General features: G+C 44.0%; 1 protein-coding gene across 3 annotated transcripts in view; it reads left to right on the plus strand.

Annotated features, from left to right (window-relative positions):
* Window positions 1-241: 241 nt before the first annotated feature.
* C5H4orf45 (chromosome 5 C4orf45 homolog) overlaps window positions 242-16,357 on the plus strand; it is an 87,923-nt gene continuing 71,807 nt past the window's right edge. For all 3 annotated transcript variants that reach the window (XM_054030416.1, XM_054030417.1, XM_054030415.1), the window contains exons 1-2: window positions 242-393; window positions 14,044-14,276. In XM_054030416.1, the coding sequence (XP_053886391.1) occupies window positions 327-393; window positions 14,044-14,276 (300 nt within the window). In that variant the 5' untranslated portion in view covers window positions 242-326. The remainder of the gene's footprint in view (window positions 394-14,043; window positions 14,277-16,357) is intronic.

Genomic DNA, 16,357 nt, shown 5'->3' on the forward strand with positions numbered 1-16,357 from the left:
TGCAGGAGGTCCCGGGTGTTCGCCGCGGAAACATCCCCCCCCCAAGGGCGCCGGTGCTCTCCCTGCGCCAGAATCCCAGGGTCCCGGGCTGCGCGCCTGGAGAACGCGCCCGGCCGCTGGGCTGGGCGGCCGCTTGCACAAGGACAGTATGTCACAATGCAGCTGCGGCCAACGAGCAGCGGCCCCAGCAACCGGCCCTCGCCGGCTGCTGCCTGTAGAGAGCCAACAGCTGCCGCTGCGCCCGGCGCTGGGCTGGGTCCGCCAAGGAGTAACCGAGGCAAACCGCAGGCAGGCAGCCGGGCAAAGGCAAGGGGCTGCGACGCGTCATGCCCGCCAGTACCCCCAGACCCTCCCTAGGAGTAGCAGCTACGGGCAAGAGGATGATATTTACAGGTAATTAGTGCGTCTCCGCACCTGAGAGCCCGGAGCTAGTAGAACAGGGCAGCTGCGAGCCGGAGCCAGAGCGGCAGCGAAGTCTGTACAGTATAGCAAGCTGCTGCAATTAATATGATTATATTATTCACACCCTAAACAATTATATTCTACTATATTATTGATCATAAGCAGGAGCAATATGGACAACGAAAAATTAAGAGTTGCAATTCACTGTAGATAATGTTTTCATCGCTTCTCGGCTCTCTGTGAGCTGAGGGGTGAAAACATTATCTACTATTTTGTAATGGTGCTGCAGCTTTATTTTATCGAGTCTGTGTGTGTGTGTGGGGGGGGGTGTCTTGATATCTAGATTGAAACCCCTCTCTTCGTTGTTCTTTTTTATGATACTGTCTTTTCCCATCAAGTAAATGTCTCCATTGTTCAACCGTAAGGACTTATTTAATGTGTGCGTGTGAGAGAAACACACACAAAGCAGGAACGTGAAATCGACACTTCCTCAAGTTGGAAGCTTTTGTGCTCTGCTCAGCAGTGCTCATTCTTTATTGAAAAAGTGTGCCCTAAGCCTAGGTATTAAACAAAGAGACCATATCAGCTGCTGAGAAGAGCGCTACATCTGCGGGTTTGTATGAAAACCTCCTGCTGATAGCAAAGAGATTTCTCAACGTTGCAGTTTAACAGCAGTTACAAAGTTGGATACTTACTAGAAACACATTTGAATTTTAAATGTCTAGAAAACACAGTATAAAATGAAAAAGCACAGGAATTAAACTGAGGGACTGAGAGCAAATTTGTGTGTATTTAGTTTTGAAATTTCAATTAATCCTGGGACCCTAACTTTATAATCAGAGAAATACCACCTCTCTGAAATTTGAATTATACACAATTATTTGATAGCTTGATTTCAGAGTACTCCTATACTATTAAACAATTAATTGTAAAATCACTTAAACTTTCACTTTTATCCTTATACTGCAAAGAACTGGAAACAAACTATGAATTGTAGAAAGTATTTCAGACATGGTACACATTATTGAGAGTTATATTGAACACATTAGTCTGTGCTCTGCATATTATATACAGTAGTATAGTTCTGCCACTAGGGTACAGTCCCAATAAGAAAATATGAATAAAATACATTTGTCTTCATTCCAAATCTGTGTATCATTCACAGGTATTAATTTACCAGTTCAGCACATCTAGAGCTGTACAAGGGCAGCTGGCTGGGTCTCTATTTTATTTGGTGCACATGTACACATTCCATTAGGGGGCCCAAAGCAGTAGCAGAACTGCATTGAACAGCCCAGCAGAGCACTTTCAAAAGTGCCCTTAATAAATATACTTGCACATGTGTAGCTAGAGTTTTGACCTAGAGCAGTCACTGTGGGTCTTATTTGTCTCCTTCTCTAAAGTACCCTGTGGAAATGGACAAATTCTGCAAGAAACTTCACCAGTTTTACCATGTACTTCCCTCTAAAGTGTCCCTATGGAGATAGGGATGCACTCACAGACACACAGAGCGGTGAGGAGCTGGTTGGCTCTCTACACCCACAAGTCTCAGGACATGGGGACATTTAATCTGTCTACACTAGTGCTCCCACCATTATTACCACTGAAATTGAGGGCCTTTCAGCAGCTCAGCAGAGTACCCTCTCTTCATGGCAGCCCTTTATGTGGTCCCTGTCAGTGACTGCTCTTAAAATTGCCCGTCACCAGTAGTCTGACACTGCAGAAGGGCACTACAAAAGTGAATGCTGATAGGGCAGCACTGTTATCTTATGCAGGACAGTGTCACAGGAACAGCCATCACTGATCCCCGACTCATGGAGTTCAAACACTATGGTGTACACATGGAGAGGCTTCCCTGGGGCTAATACCAGTTTAATTAAATTGATTTGAAAACTGATTTTGGTTTAACAGGTGCAAGTTTATTGTGCAGACAAGGCTGCAAACTGACAATCCCTATATTTCTCTTGGGGTCAGGTGTTCTCAGATGACCCTTCAATCTGGAAATGCCTCTGTCACATTAGAACAGAACTAGAATTTATTGATCACCTAGACAAGCTACAGTGCCAAATATCCATTCAGGAGTTTTCTATAGGTCAAGTCAGTGGCAGAGTTGAGATTAACATTGAGTTCCCTGCTCCCAAATCCAGTGCTCATATTAGTAGACCATGCCTCGCTCAAGGAAACTGTAACTCCAAAATGCATATTGTTACTCCTGGGGAGATTCTGCACCACTGCGCATGTGCAGAATTCATATCCCCTGCAGAAAAATGACTTTCTGACAGGGAAGCAAAGGGAAGCTGCAAGAGCAGTCACGCACCACTCCCTTGCTGCGCAGGTACATAGTTTCAGGCACCTGGAGCAGCCGGCAGAGAGGTAAATCATCGCAGAGCTGGGGACACCCCAGCCAGTGGTTCCTACCCTGAGCTAAGATCACCTGCTAGTCCCGGCTGGACTAGAGGCAGGAGAGGATGGGACTTCCTCTTCACCTGCAAGGAGTAGCTGGGACTGCATCAGACCCACCCCCAGAAACCTCCCCCAGCTGCAGGAAGCGCAGCATCCTCCCCTGCTTCCTTCCCCCATCGCTCCTCAGCTGCGGGGGGAGGGATCACTGTATGGGGAGCTGCTCCCCCATCCACCCAACCCCCACGCATCTGGACCTCCCATACCCTGACACCCCCGCAAAGCCTCAGCCCAGACACCCAGAACCCCCTAGGCTTCCATACCGAAACCCCACCCCATTGAACCTCAACCCCTGCATCTGGAGCCTCCAGCACCTAGACCCCTGCACTCAGACCCCCCACTGAACTCCCTACACTCAGCCCGCACCCTGATGAGCCCCACCTCCCTGCACCACCCTGAGCCCCCACATCCAGTCCCCCATGCAACTGACCCCCAATTAGTTGCACCCAGACCCCCACTCCACCAAGCCCCACTCCCCCAGCACCAAGATCCCCCTGCTGAGACTCCCACACCCCTCCACTGAACCCCAACCACTTTCACCTGGAAGCCCCTGCAGAGTCCCATTGCCTGTGCACCTAGAACACCCCCTCCCCAATGAGCCGCTGTGCATCCAGACCCCCCACTGACCTGTCTGCACCCAGATTGTCCCACATAGAATCCTCACACCCCACACCTGGATGCCTACACACTTAGCCCCTCCACACTTGGATCCTGCCTGCCCCACACCTGGTGCACCTGGTGCGGAGGGGCAGTGCCCCACAGTGTTTCTGGGGCAGGCCCAGGCCTTGTGCTATGTCAGGGTCGGGTGCAGCCTCACCACTGTGTCCATATCCCAGGGGTGGAGAGGCTGCAGGGTGATCTCCCACCTTCATGCAGCCAGTGGCCTGTGCTCCCCACTGCCATGCTGGAGCCTCTGCATTTATTTATTGCCAAATAAAACTTGCAGAATTTTGAAGAATTTTAAAATATTGTGTGCAGAATTTTTAATATTTTCATGCAGAATTTTTACTTTTTTGGCACAGAATGCCCCCAGGAGTAAATAATATTGTAAAAACTATAAATGAGTTTTACATTATACATGTATAGACTTAATAAACTCAGCATTTTTCACAAACATTACACATTTTCATCCATATACACTTTTCCTCTCATTATCCCCCCTGTGGAAGGTTTAGGCCTTTGGATCTGCATAGCGCCAGATCTACTAGCTGTTCCCTTGCACTTGCCTCACCAGGCCACTGAAATCCTCCTCGATATATTGTTCCCTGGTGTGGTATGCTCCTTTGTCCAACATACCCACAATTTTAGGGTGTGTTTAGAGTCTCCTGTGGCTGCAGAGGACAGATGAGGCAGCATATAGCCTTAGAGATGTTGTTTCATTCTGTCTGCAAACTCAGCACTGCATGGGTTTGCATTCACAATTGTATTTTTTCAACTTTTAAAGGATAGAAGGAATTTTTGAAAAAGATAACATCTATTCCATTGAAATTGATGGGGCCACTAGAGAATGCTCATCTGCATGCCATGGTGAGGGCTTATCTACACTGGCATTTTCCAAAAATCTCCAAATGTAATACTACCACCAGTAGTAGCAATACTGGCACCATTAGCATAACACTAGTGATAGGCTGGCCATTGGCCATTTAATCTGTCTACACTAGTGATCCCACTAGGGTAACCAGACAGCAAGTGTGAAAAAATCGGGAAGGGAGTGGGGAGTAATAGGAGCCTATATAAGAAAGACCCAAAAATCGGGACTGTCCCTATAATATCAGGACATCTGGTCACACTAGCTCTCACCATTGTTACCACTGAGACCGAAATACAACAATGGGAGATTTTTAGAAAAGTGCCAGTGCGGATAAAGCCTAACTAGCTCAATCCAGCCCCTGTGCTACAGATTGTATTGGGATTTTTAATACCCTGTAAATGCTTGATCCTTTGTTATTGAAATCAGTAGAAAGATTCTCACTGAGATCAATGGGTGCCGGATCAGGCCCTAACGCACTCTCCTATGAGTAAATATTTTTCTGTGGAAAGCACTCTTGTTGAGCATCTAATCTTGGAAAGGTTTCAGAGTAGCAGCCGTGTTAGTCTGTATCCGCAAAAAGAAGAACAGGAGTACTTGTGGCACCTTAGAGACTAACAAATTTATTAGAGCATAAGCTTTCGTGGGCTACTGCCCACTTCCTGTTAATCTTGGAAAGTGATCTTGACTCTTCATCCTGGCCACCTTTAATTCAATAAAGTTGCAACATCTTTGTTTCATGCAGGCAGTATCACTGTACTATTGTAAATGTTTGATCACTGTCAGGCAATTTCAACACAAGAGTAATAGTCAAGGTTATTTTTAAAGAGTCAAAGGCAACTTAATCACAGCCTTAGTTCAACTAAAAATGCAGTGTTTGCTTTTAGTGACAGAGCAATGAAGTGCAAGTAAAGCAAGCAATACATTTCACATCATAACTTGCTGGCTGCTATGGCTGGTAACTATGTTATACAGGTTTACAACCTCCTGTATCAGTTCAAGGTTAGCATAATTTTCATACACATTCTGAAACTCTCAGTATAAAAAGAATTAACCTCTATATTTTAGTTTTCTAGTATGGTATTCACAAGGAGGACTTATGCTCTGCAACACGGAGCGTCAATGTACCTAACTGTTAGGCACCCTGCCACCTCGTGGAATTCAGTCCTGAGCTAGGTAAGGCACCTATCTCCACTCATGATTCACAGCCATGAACCCTCTCCTGTATATAAATAATTAAATATTCATTGGAGCAGGGGGACTAAAACCTGGCTGTCATGACCCAGCTGAGTGTTCTACACTGGGTTAGAGAGTTATTCTAATGTTCTCTCTGGCTCAATTGCTATTTAATTATTTATACTAAGTGGAACAGCTTCATGAGGAGACCTTAAGGGAGACCTGTCCCACAATACCTTATAGCCCAGTGGGTTAGGGCACTCCTCTGGGAGGTGGGAGTCTTCAATTAAAATATTTGTTCCACAGCAGACAGAGGAGGGAATTGAACTTGGGCCTCCCACATTCTGGGAAAATCCCCTAACTACTGGAATAAAGGCTGTAAGAGGGGGGAATGCACCACCCCCTCCTCCTCTCTGGGTGTTTTGTGAGGGTTTAGACATGTTCTAAGCAATTCTACTGATTGGGTCCCACAGGCAATGTAGAAAGGTGAACTAAACCCAGATCTTACGTGTGAGTTAGGAGCCGAGCTGCTGGTCAGTGTCAGGACTTCGGGAGCTATTAGAATTCTTTGTCCACAAGCATGTGGACAAGGGTGATCCAGTAGACATAGTATACTTGGACATTCAGAAAGCCTCTGACAAGGTTCCACATCAGTGGCTCCTAAGCAAACTAAGCAGTTGTGGAATAAATGGGAAAGTCCTTTCATGGATTAGTAACTGGTTAAAGGACAGGAAACAAAGGGTAGGAATAAATGGTCGGGTTTCACAATAGAAAGTGGTAAATAGCAGGGACTGCCAAGGAGCTGTACTGGGACCAGTGCTTTTCAACATACGCCTCTACCACGATATTATGCGATCCGATATAACACAGGTTCACACATAGCGCGGTAACCCCGGGGCTCTGGCAGAGGGACTCAGGCGGTGCTTTAAAGGGCCCAGGGCTCCGGCTGCTGCAGGGAGCCCCGGGCCCTATAAATCACCACTGGAGCCCTGCTGCCGCTACCCCGGAGCAGTGGCAGCGGGGCTTGGCCAGTGATTTAAAGGGCCCGGGCTCCCTGCAGTGGCCGGAGCTCGGAGCTCTTTAAATCACCGCTGGAGTCCTGCTGCCGCTACCCCAGGGCTCTGGCAGTGGGGCTCGGGTGGCGATTTAAAGGGCCCAGGGCTCCCCACGGCTGGAGCCCTGGGCTGTTTAAATCATCGCTAGAGCCCTGCCACCGCTACCCCGATATAACAGGGTTTCACCTATAACACGGTAGGGATTTTTGGCTCCCGAGGACCGTGTTATATCGGAGTAGAGGTGTATTCCTAAATGATCTGGAAAAGGGGATAAATAGTGAGGAGGCAAAGTTTGCAGATGATAGAAAATTACTCAAGACAGTTAAGTCCAAAGATTACTGTGAAGAGTTACAAAGGGATCTCACAAAACTGGGTGACTGGGCAACAAAATGGCAGTTGAAATTCAATGTTGATAATTGCAAAGTAATGCACATTGGAAAACATAATTCCAATTAGAGAGACAAGGTGGGTGAGGTAATATCTTTCTAGGAAACTAAGTCACAGTGTCACAGTTAAATACAAAGTGGAACAGATTGTTTAGCATAAGTAGTTAACACATATTTCAAGAGATCATTGAATCTGTTCCACCTTGTATTTAGCTGTAATACTCTGAGTTAGTTTCGCAGACCTGAAGAAGAGCTCTTTGTAAGCTCAAAAGCTTGTCTCTCTCACCAACAGAAGTTGTTCCAATAAAATATATGACCTCATCGACCTTGTCTCTCTAATATCCTGGGACTAACAAGCCTACACTGCACATAATCCCAATTATATATACAAAACTGATGGGTTCTAAATTAGCTCTTATCTAGGGTTACCATACGTCTGGATTTTCCCGGACATGTCCGGCTTTTTGGGCTCCAAATCCCTGTCCGAGGGGAAATCCCAAAAAGCCGGACATGTCCGGGAAAATCAGGACATGCGGGGCCGGTGGTGCTGGGCTGGGGGCTGGGCCGGCGGTCAGCAGTGCCGAGCCGGGGGCTGGGCAGGTGGTGCCGAGCCGGGGACTGGGCCGGCGGTGCGGTGCCGAGCCGGGGGCCGGGGCTGGGGGCTGCTGAGCCGGGGGCCGGGCTGGGGACCGGCAGTGCTGGGCAGGCCTGGGGTGCTCGGCCGGGGGCCGGGCCCAGGGCCGGCACCCCAGGGCCCGAGCCAACCCAGGCTGGAGACGCCGGGGGGGCCAGACTGGGCCGCGCCTCCTCCCCCCACACCCCTCTTACCTGCTTCAGGCTTCCTGCGAATCAAATGTTCGCGGGAAGCAGGGGAGGGGGCGGAGTTGGGGCAGGGACTTTGGGGAAGGGACAGAGTTGGGGTGTGGGCGTGAGCGGGGCTGGGAGCGGGGCCGGGGCCCCGTGGAGTGTCCTCCTTTTGGAGACTCAAAATATGATAACCCTATCTTATCCACAAGAAAGATCTTGGAGTTATTGTGGAAAGGTCTCTGAAAACATCTGCTCAATATGCGTTGGCAGTCAAAAAAGCTGACAGGATGTTATGAGCCATTAAGAAAAGGAAAGATAATAAAAAAGGAAAAATTCTTCCATTGACTTAGGTACCACCTCCTAGGGAGGTGGATTAACTACAGTGACAGGAGAACTCCTCCAATCACTGTAGTGAGTTTCTACCCTGAAACGCTACAGCGACACAGCTGCAGTGCTGCAGCTGTGCTGCTGAAGCATTTTAAGTGTAGACGTAGCCTAAGTGTTGGATTTAGACGCCTAAAATGGCAGCTAGGTTCCTAAATCTCCCTTGTTAATCCCACCCCTAATGATCGAGCTCAACTTTTGATTGCTGTTCAGTTTCCAATGGTTTAAAGCTTATATGATTATCCTCAACAATAATTCACCTTAAAATAGTAAGACAGTAAATTTATTTCTGCAATACCACCTGTAAATTTGTTCCTCCCAGTTTTAATAAAGTTTCCTGCCACTATGTTGGCATACTCCCACAACTCCAAAACTATGTTGTGGGAATTCTAATGTGTTGTTAATTGTTATGTCTCCTGACATGATTGACGATCCTAAGGTCAAAGGTAGCAGCCATCATATGGTCTCAGAACTTGTCTTGTCAGGAAGCTAAAGAAAATAAACCAGAACAACTGTATGATAAAGCTGACCTAACATGACTCCTTTGCTATATCGCTTCAGCCTCTGTTGTGCAGAGCACTGACTGACTGTTGGCAGGTGGATCAAAAATAAAGTTAGCTTCTGTTTCTCCACTTCTCTTACTTTGCTCCAGCCTCAGGCTTAGATGGTTCTCCGAGAGTTTAGAAAAAAAGCACAAGCAAATAAAAACAGTTAAATGTCATTCTAGTGCAGCTCCAGGCACAAAGTAGCTTTGAGAGCATCCCAGAATCCTTGCAAAGGTTAGATTAGGAAGTAAAGCTATAATACTTACCAGTACATTGTCAGGAAATTTAGATTCCACCCCCTAAAACATTATGGGGGACTGGATAGCTGTAAATTACAGGTTTGAGTCCAGCGTGGGGAGACTGGCATTATTGATGCCTGTGTTGTACCTAGAGGAGTTGTATTTACATATTTGTCAGTCTGCTGCCTTTCTAAAGGAGATTTTTTTTTTAAAGTGGACAAGTGTATGCATAAGTTTGTGATAAATTTGCTTTTAGCTTTTGAGAAACCCTTGCTGAGATAAAATGTGATTACCAAACTCAGCTAAGCTACACATCCACATTTTGGAGTCATATCTGATTACAGTACAATTTCAAACAGAAATTAACTTTTCAGTATTTCTCAGTTTACAGTATCACCAATTAATGTTCATAAAGTGATGCAGCTCTGAGGACTGGCTTGTCAATTTTAGGAAAGAATAAGCAGTTGGCAGTTTATCATTGGTTTTCTACAGCTGGCCACAGGGTCCAAACTTCTGAGGTGTTAAGCACCTCCTGCAAAGTGCCAAGTATCCTCAACTCTTACTGAAGTCCACAAGTGTTGCTGTGCACACTAAACATTTGTCTACCCTTGAAAGTGTTTCTGATAAGGTAGGGTATCAATTTAAAGTGCAACAGCTATTCCTGAATAACTCCATGTGTGAACTGAAATAAGTGTGTCCACATATGGAGTGAATCAGGAACAAATCCATGCGTAAACAAGCCTTTAAGCAACTCGCAGGATTTGATCTATACCATATATCAGGCCAGGCTAAAGACAGTCACCATCCAACTGGGATGATGACTTTGGCCCTCATCCTGCAAAGACTTATGCACATACTTAACTTCATGTACTGTGAGTAGTCCCATTGCTAGCTTCAAATGATAAAGTTGTAGTAATTTTGGAGTTATTGTTCTGCTGCTAGATTGAACTTCGTTAGGAAAAGCAATGTAATTCTCCTACAGGGCACAATGCATTTAAATGATTGTGGTGTATTTAGCTATGAAGCTGTTCACTGCATTTTTAAGCACAGTTTGAGGATTTATTTACAGTAATTATTTATTTAGATTTAAATACAACAATGCTTATACAAATCTCTAGGCACCGTGATTAATAATGATAACAAAACAAACATTCATATTATAACAAAACAACAACAACAAAAAGAAAAACAAATCCCCAGCAGCATTAAAAGTAATTATTCAAAAAGGAGCTCTGCCAGTCTCTACAAAAATCCCACCCTTTCCTGCCCCTTCATCATTCTGGGAACATACCCTCAGCCCTCTCCAAAAACCTAATCAAACAGAAGTGTTCTGCAGCATTCTCAGAAGGTGGCCATATTCCAGCTATTTTGGATCCAGGTAGAGACCATGTTCCAGAGACTTTGAGCTGTCACACAGAACACCCTGCTATGGGCTGCCTCTCTTCTACAACAAGGGGGAACCTATTCCAATGTCTCTAATGACTGCAGCTGGGACAGTATGGCACAATTCCTCCAGATTCAAGATGGAGGGTCTTACAGAGTGACACACATTCCACCTGCTTTCTTACTCATGGAGAGTTTATAATTGTTCCTTCCTTGTTTGTTGTTTTCTTTACTCTAAAAGGAAAGATTGAACATACAACTTTGATCTTTGTGTATAGAAGACATTCTTTACAAGGAGTTAATCACACACTAGCAAGCATGTACCAACTATATTTCTACAGATTATTTAAAGCCACTGATTTCTTTTAAATTAAATCTGGATAGCAGATCAACACGTGTGATTAGTGAAGATTATTTTATGTAGTTGAAATGTACAATGAAGTAATAATGTAATTGGCAGAGCTGAGAAATGCCAAAATAAAAAATAAAAAAACTTAACACAACACTGATGCTCCAAGCCAGAGGTGTCAATGTCTACTTTATGGTGTTCTCATGGCTAAAGTGATGGGAAGAAGGGAATTAACTCTCTTATATCCAACCAGATGGTAATAATGGTATTCCTTTCTGAGTAGGTGATTATTGCCTAGTATTCACAGGCATAGCAAAATCAATGTTGGAATGATTCACCTTGGTATGAGAAAGTCTCTCCAGTTTTACTTTATTTTTCTAGCATCTCTCTCTTTACCCCTTTCTATTACACTGGAAGGTTTTAAATTAGCACTTGCCCTAGTCCATTACATTAGGAATAATCATCCCTAAACCTGAAAGGAATAAGACTCAGTTGACACCTCGCTGGTTAGAGTGTTCCCACTGTGTCTCCCAACATGGTGGTTTCTTCAGCATATGAGTCCCAGGAGCCTACTAGATCTGACAGGGATCTGAAGTTTGGAAATGTATCCCTTATGTGAGGAAGTAGTAGTTAAAGTTTGTCTATACTTGAAAGTTCATTCACATTAAGGTAGGGGTTGAACTTAAGGCAGAATAGCTATTCCTGAAAAGTTCCAATTGTGCCTACACTTAAAAGTTTAGCCAATATAGCCGTGTGAGTTAGGAGTGTGATCCCCCCTCCTCCATGGTGACCAACATAGCTATACTGACAAGAGCCCTAGTGTAGATGAACATAAGAACGGCCATACTGGGTCAGACCAATGGTCCATCTAGCCCAGTATCCTGTCTTACGACAGTGGCCAATGCCAGGTACTTCAGAGGGAATGAAGAGAACAGCCAATCATCAAATGATCCATCTCCTGTTGCCTGTTCTCAGCTTATGGCAAACAGGCACTAGGGACACTTAAGAGCCTGGTTTTGCATCCCTTCCCATCCTGGTTAATAGCTATTGATGGACCTATCCTCCATGAACTTATCTATTTCTTTTTTGAACTCTGTTATAGTCTTGGCCTTCACATCATCGCCTCGCAAGGAGTTCCACAGATTGATTGTACGTTGTGTGAACAAATACTTCCTTTTATTTGTTTTAAACCTGCTGCCTATTAATTTCATTTGGTGACCCCTAGTTCTTGTTATGAGAAGGAGTAAATAATACATGCTTATTTACTTTCTCCACACCAGTCATGATTTTATAGACCTCGATCATATCCCCCCTTAGTCGTCTCTTTTCCAAGCTGAAAAGTCCCAGTCTTATTAATCCCTCCTCATATGGAAGATGCAGTTATGCTGGCAAAAAAAGGCCTTTTTTTCTGGTATAGCTTACTCAGTTCAGGGAATATAGCAAGATAACTCTTTTCCTGGTGTAAGCTGCATCTTTCCTAGGAAAGGTCTGCCAGTAATAGCTCCACTGGCAAACCCTTTCGAGTGTAGACAAGACTTGTTGCTTTTCCAGTAGCATTGCTTTTCCACTTGGGGCATTGGGGGTTCCTCCTTGTGGAAATATTGGGGTGGTGAGTGTCATGTCTGAGACAACTTCCCTTTGGGGCCCAAAAGACCTGTACACCCCATTGCAATGACTACAACTTAAATACAATCTAATACCTTTTCCCCCCCAAACACATAAAGCAAATATTTTCTTCTGGGGTTAGAGTTTGCTTTAGTTTTGTCTGAATAAATTATTATGTCAAAGTTTAATTCCCTGATAATAGAGGTTTCTGATGGAAATGGCAACACACCTTTCCTTCACAATATAATGATGTTAAGGAGATATTAATACAACCAGTTTTGGGCAGCTGTCATCAACATACTGTAGTTGTGACTTAGGGTAAGTCTATACTGTGAAAAAAAGTGTGTTCTGAAGTTAGCTAACCTACATAAACTAACGTGGATTAAAATAGCAGTGAAGACATGGCAACTCTGCTTTTAATTTGGGTTAGCAGCTCAATTTAAAGCATATAGGGCAGGCAGGGGCTGAACTAGGGCTGTTAACTAAAATTATAACCCGAGTTGCTGTGTCTTCACTGCTCTTTTAACTGAGTTAGCTAACCTGAGTTAAGAATACATCTTTATTTGCAGTGTAGACATACCCTTAAGGATTAGCTATTAGGGCAGAACCAGCCTTTAGAACCTGTCAGGTTCAAAGACTCCTCAGTGTTTGGGATTTCTTAGAATATCAATACTAATGTCAGCTTTAATTTTGTATCAGGTAAGTTTCTACCTCTTTTTTGCAAGGATATTCTTCTAAATGTAATAATACAAAACCATTATAGTTATTTTCATCCATAGACTTCAAAGTACTGCACCAAGGTGTGTAAACACCATTATTCCTACTTTACACATGTGGAACCTGAAGCAAGTGACTTGCTCAAGGTCAGGCAGAAATGTAGTGGCCAAACCAGGAATAGAAATCTCACCTCTTCACTCACAGTTCACTGCTCTAGTCCCTGCTCATCAAGCTAGAAGCTTTGCCACAGTAGCTTTTCCTAATATTTATAAGTTATTCCTGGCCAACTCCCGAAGATGCCCAGCGCTGGCCTTTGGGGTCCAGACTATGACACTTACAGCTGCAGCTCTACTGGTTTTTGGAAGGGCGCAAGAAATCATCTTATTAGGCAGGCCCTAATTCTAAGCCAAAAACAATAAAATCCTACTTCCTGTTAGAGAATGATGGTTTACTTTGCTCCCCCTTATGGCCTCTTTTTCAAGAGTCAGTGCTTTAGGAGCATGAAAAAGTAGTGCCCATACAAAAGCTTTTTTCCCACCTGGGAGCATGTTGTAACCAAGATAGAATCATAGAAATGTAGGACCTTGAGAAGTCATCTAGTCCAGCCCTCTGCATTGAAGCAGGTCCATGTAAAGCTAGACCAGCCCTGACAGGAAGGAGTTTGTCCAACCTGTTCTTAAAAATTTCCAAAAGATGGAGATTCCACAGCCTCCTTTGGAAGCCTATTCCAGAGCTTAACTGCCCTTGTAGCTTAAGCCCATTTCTTTTTGTCCTACCTTCAGTGGACACGGGATATAAAGAGGACAGTGATCAATTGTAACAGCCCTTAACATATCTGACATAGACAAAATAAGCGTGAACCACTCTTGTGCAGTGAAACGGCTCTTTAAAAGTTGTTGCAGTAAAGTAACTGAGAAAATAAAGGATGGAACAACACATACTGAAATAGTAAGAAATGTAACTCTTCGGTTTTATATAACCAATTTTTAATCTTTTTTTCCCCTAAGGCCCAGATGCTATTCGTGATTACAGAACAAAGCTCCCTGAGTATACTCGCTACATCGGAGCAACCACTCCAGCACAAGGGGCCACCGCTGACCTTGAGTACTTGTGGCGTACTGCCCCCTGGACGACTTCTATACTGCCCCACAAACATTCCTACCCTAGACAAATTGGCTGGGGAGTAACAGAATTTAGTTATCTCAACAGAGGAAATCTGCTCAGTGGCATGCAGATTAAGGTAACTACTCATACATTTCTCCAGAATTTTATCAGATGCCATCTAGATGGCATTAAAGAGTGTCTTGATTTGTAATTTTATGCTGTGTGTTTTTAGTGCTGTGGTTAATCAGAGAACAAGATGGAACACATTTATTTGATAAAAAAGACACCATTTTTAAAGATCATGTACAGTCAACATTATTACAACAAATGTATTAAAGTGGTGGCACTTGAAATTATACTAAGCATTCATAAATCTTAGCTTTCCTGAAACAAATTAAATGGAAAGTTGTGTTGTGTAATGACATGTGCACTAGAGGTGTGCAAACTATTAACATCTTAAATCAATTGAGTCCATGTGTTTACAAATATCAACCCATGTTCATGAAAGCTTGGGGAAACATTTTCAGAAATGGGTCCCTGAAGTTAGACTGTCAAGTCCATGCAGATACCTAAACAAACAGCCTGATTTTAGACAATGCTGTATGCACAGCACCTATCCACTGATGTTAACTTTAGACACCCATTTTTGAAAATCTTGGCCTTGATGGATGTGGACTGAGTTTTAACACCTTTCTGGGAAACTGTCCACTCAGAAGTGTGGAAGGAGGAAGTGACTGGAACAGCTGGGAGGAGCTAACTTTAGGATGGAAGGTTCCCTTAAGGGTTGCAAGGTTCACTTGAGAGTTTGAGTTTGAACTTGAGCTTTAAGGTAAACCTGCAGGTGATGGCCCACTTCCAAATACTGTAAAAAGAACTGCAGGCATGAGTTTCTGAACTCATCTGTGAGCAGAATCCTGCCAGGTTTGCACAGGTCTAGTATGTGCTCACTACCTCTGAGAACTCTTAACATTTTTTTGGTGCTCAGCCACTTGAGGAGCAGAAGTAGAGAATAGAATCTCAAGACACTCTTGAGCTTGTCTACCTCCCCTCTGGGTGCTGAATCTGCAACCTTTGCTTACACCTGTAGTCCCAGTTGAAGTCATTATTGGGACTCTTGACTTCCATATGTAAGGATGGCAGGAAAGTGCCTTAAGTGTTTAATTTTTGCAAACATCTTTAGTTTTTATATACAGATGCCAAAACTGCATGTTTTTATTGAGTAGATCTGACCAGTTATGCCTGAGGCCCCAGTCAGGTTCGGGAACTATCATGCTAGGTGCTGTACAAACATATACAACAGAGTTCTTGGCCTGAACGAGCTTTTTTGTATCACTAAGACATAGCTTACAAATGTCCGATAGTGTTTGCACATTATATAACTGCACACTGCACTCCTAAAAAAAGTCAATGAACATAGTTAAAACCTCCAGATTATCAGTTCTTAGTACAGTATATGAATTCTTACCCCACTCATGGGGCCCTTGTTTTTTCCCACTTCTCCACTGGCTGCAATTTCCTCTCCCCAGTCCTCATTAGTGTGAAAAGGAACAGAAACAAAGGATGGAGGAGCCTGGCCTGATCCTTCGTCCAACATCCTGTGAAGAAAAGCAGGAAGGGGGCAGCTGTCCTGGTTCAGCTCTTTCCCACACAGAGGATGACAAGGAGGAAAAGGTGGCCCTCCAACCTTTATCCCCTTTGCACAGTAGCACCATGTATAAATAGCTACAGCTGAAAACATAACAGATTATTTTCCTTGGTGGATGGGTAGGAACTGTTTGTGTTTGAGTTTACCAGGAATGGAAAAGAAAATGCTCAAGGCATTTTGAGAACTATTAGAGAAGAACAGCAGACTTTGGCTCTAAACTGTTAAAACTTTAGTTTCCATGGGTTGTTCCTTTATAGCTTTGACGCAGGGAACTAAAAGGCACTTGAGGACTCTGAAAGCCACATTTGGTCCTAAGGGCATAATTTGGGCACCCTTGCAATACAATGCCCTTTCTAGGTCAAAGTCTGAACCTTCACTGATTGCTTCTCTGCAAAATCTGAGCAGGTGTACATTCCTAGGAAGAATACTGGCATTGATTAGTGTCTCATGCTTCTTTGTTCAAACAATATATCCTGCTCAAATGAGTCTGGTATGAGAAAAAGCTTTGTAAAAGCATAAATGGATGTGTTTATATATATTTATATATATATATACATACATACATACACACA

The sequence above is a fragment of the Malaclemys terrapin genome, chromosome 5, assembly GCF_027887155.1.
Source record: "Malaclemys terrapin pileata isolate rMalTer1 chromosome 5, rMalTer1.hap1, whole genome shotgun sequence".
NCBI lineage: Eukaryota > Metazoa > Chordata > Testudines > Emydidae > Malaclemys > Malaclemys terrapin.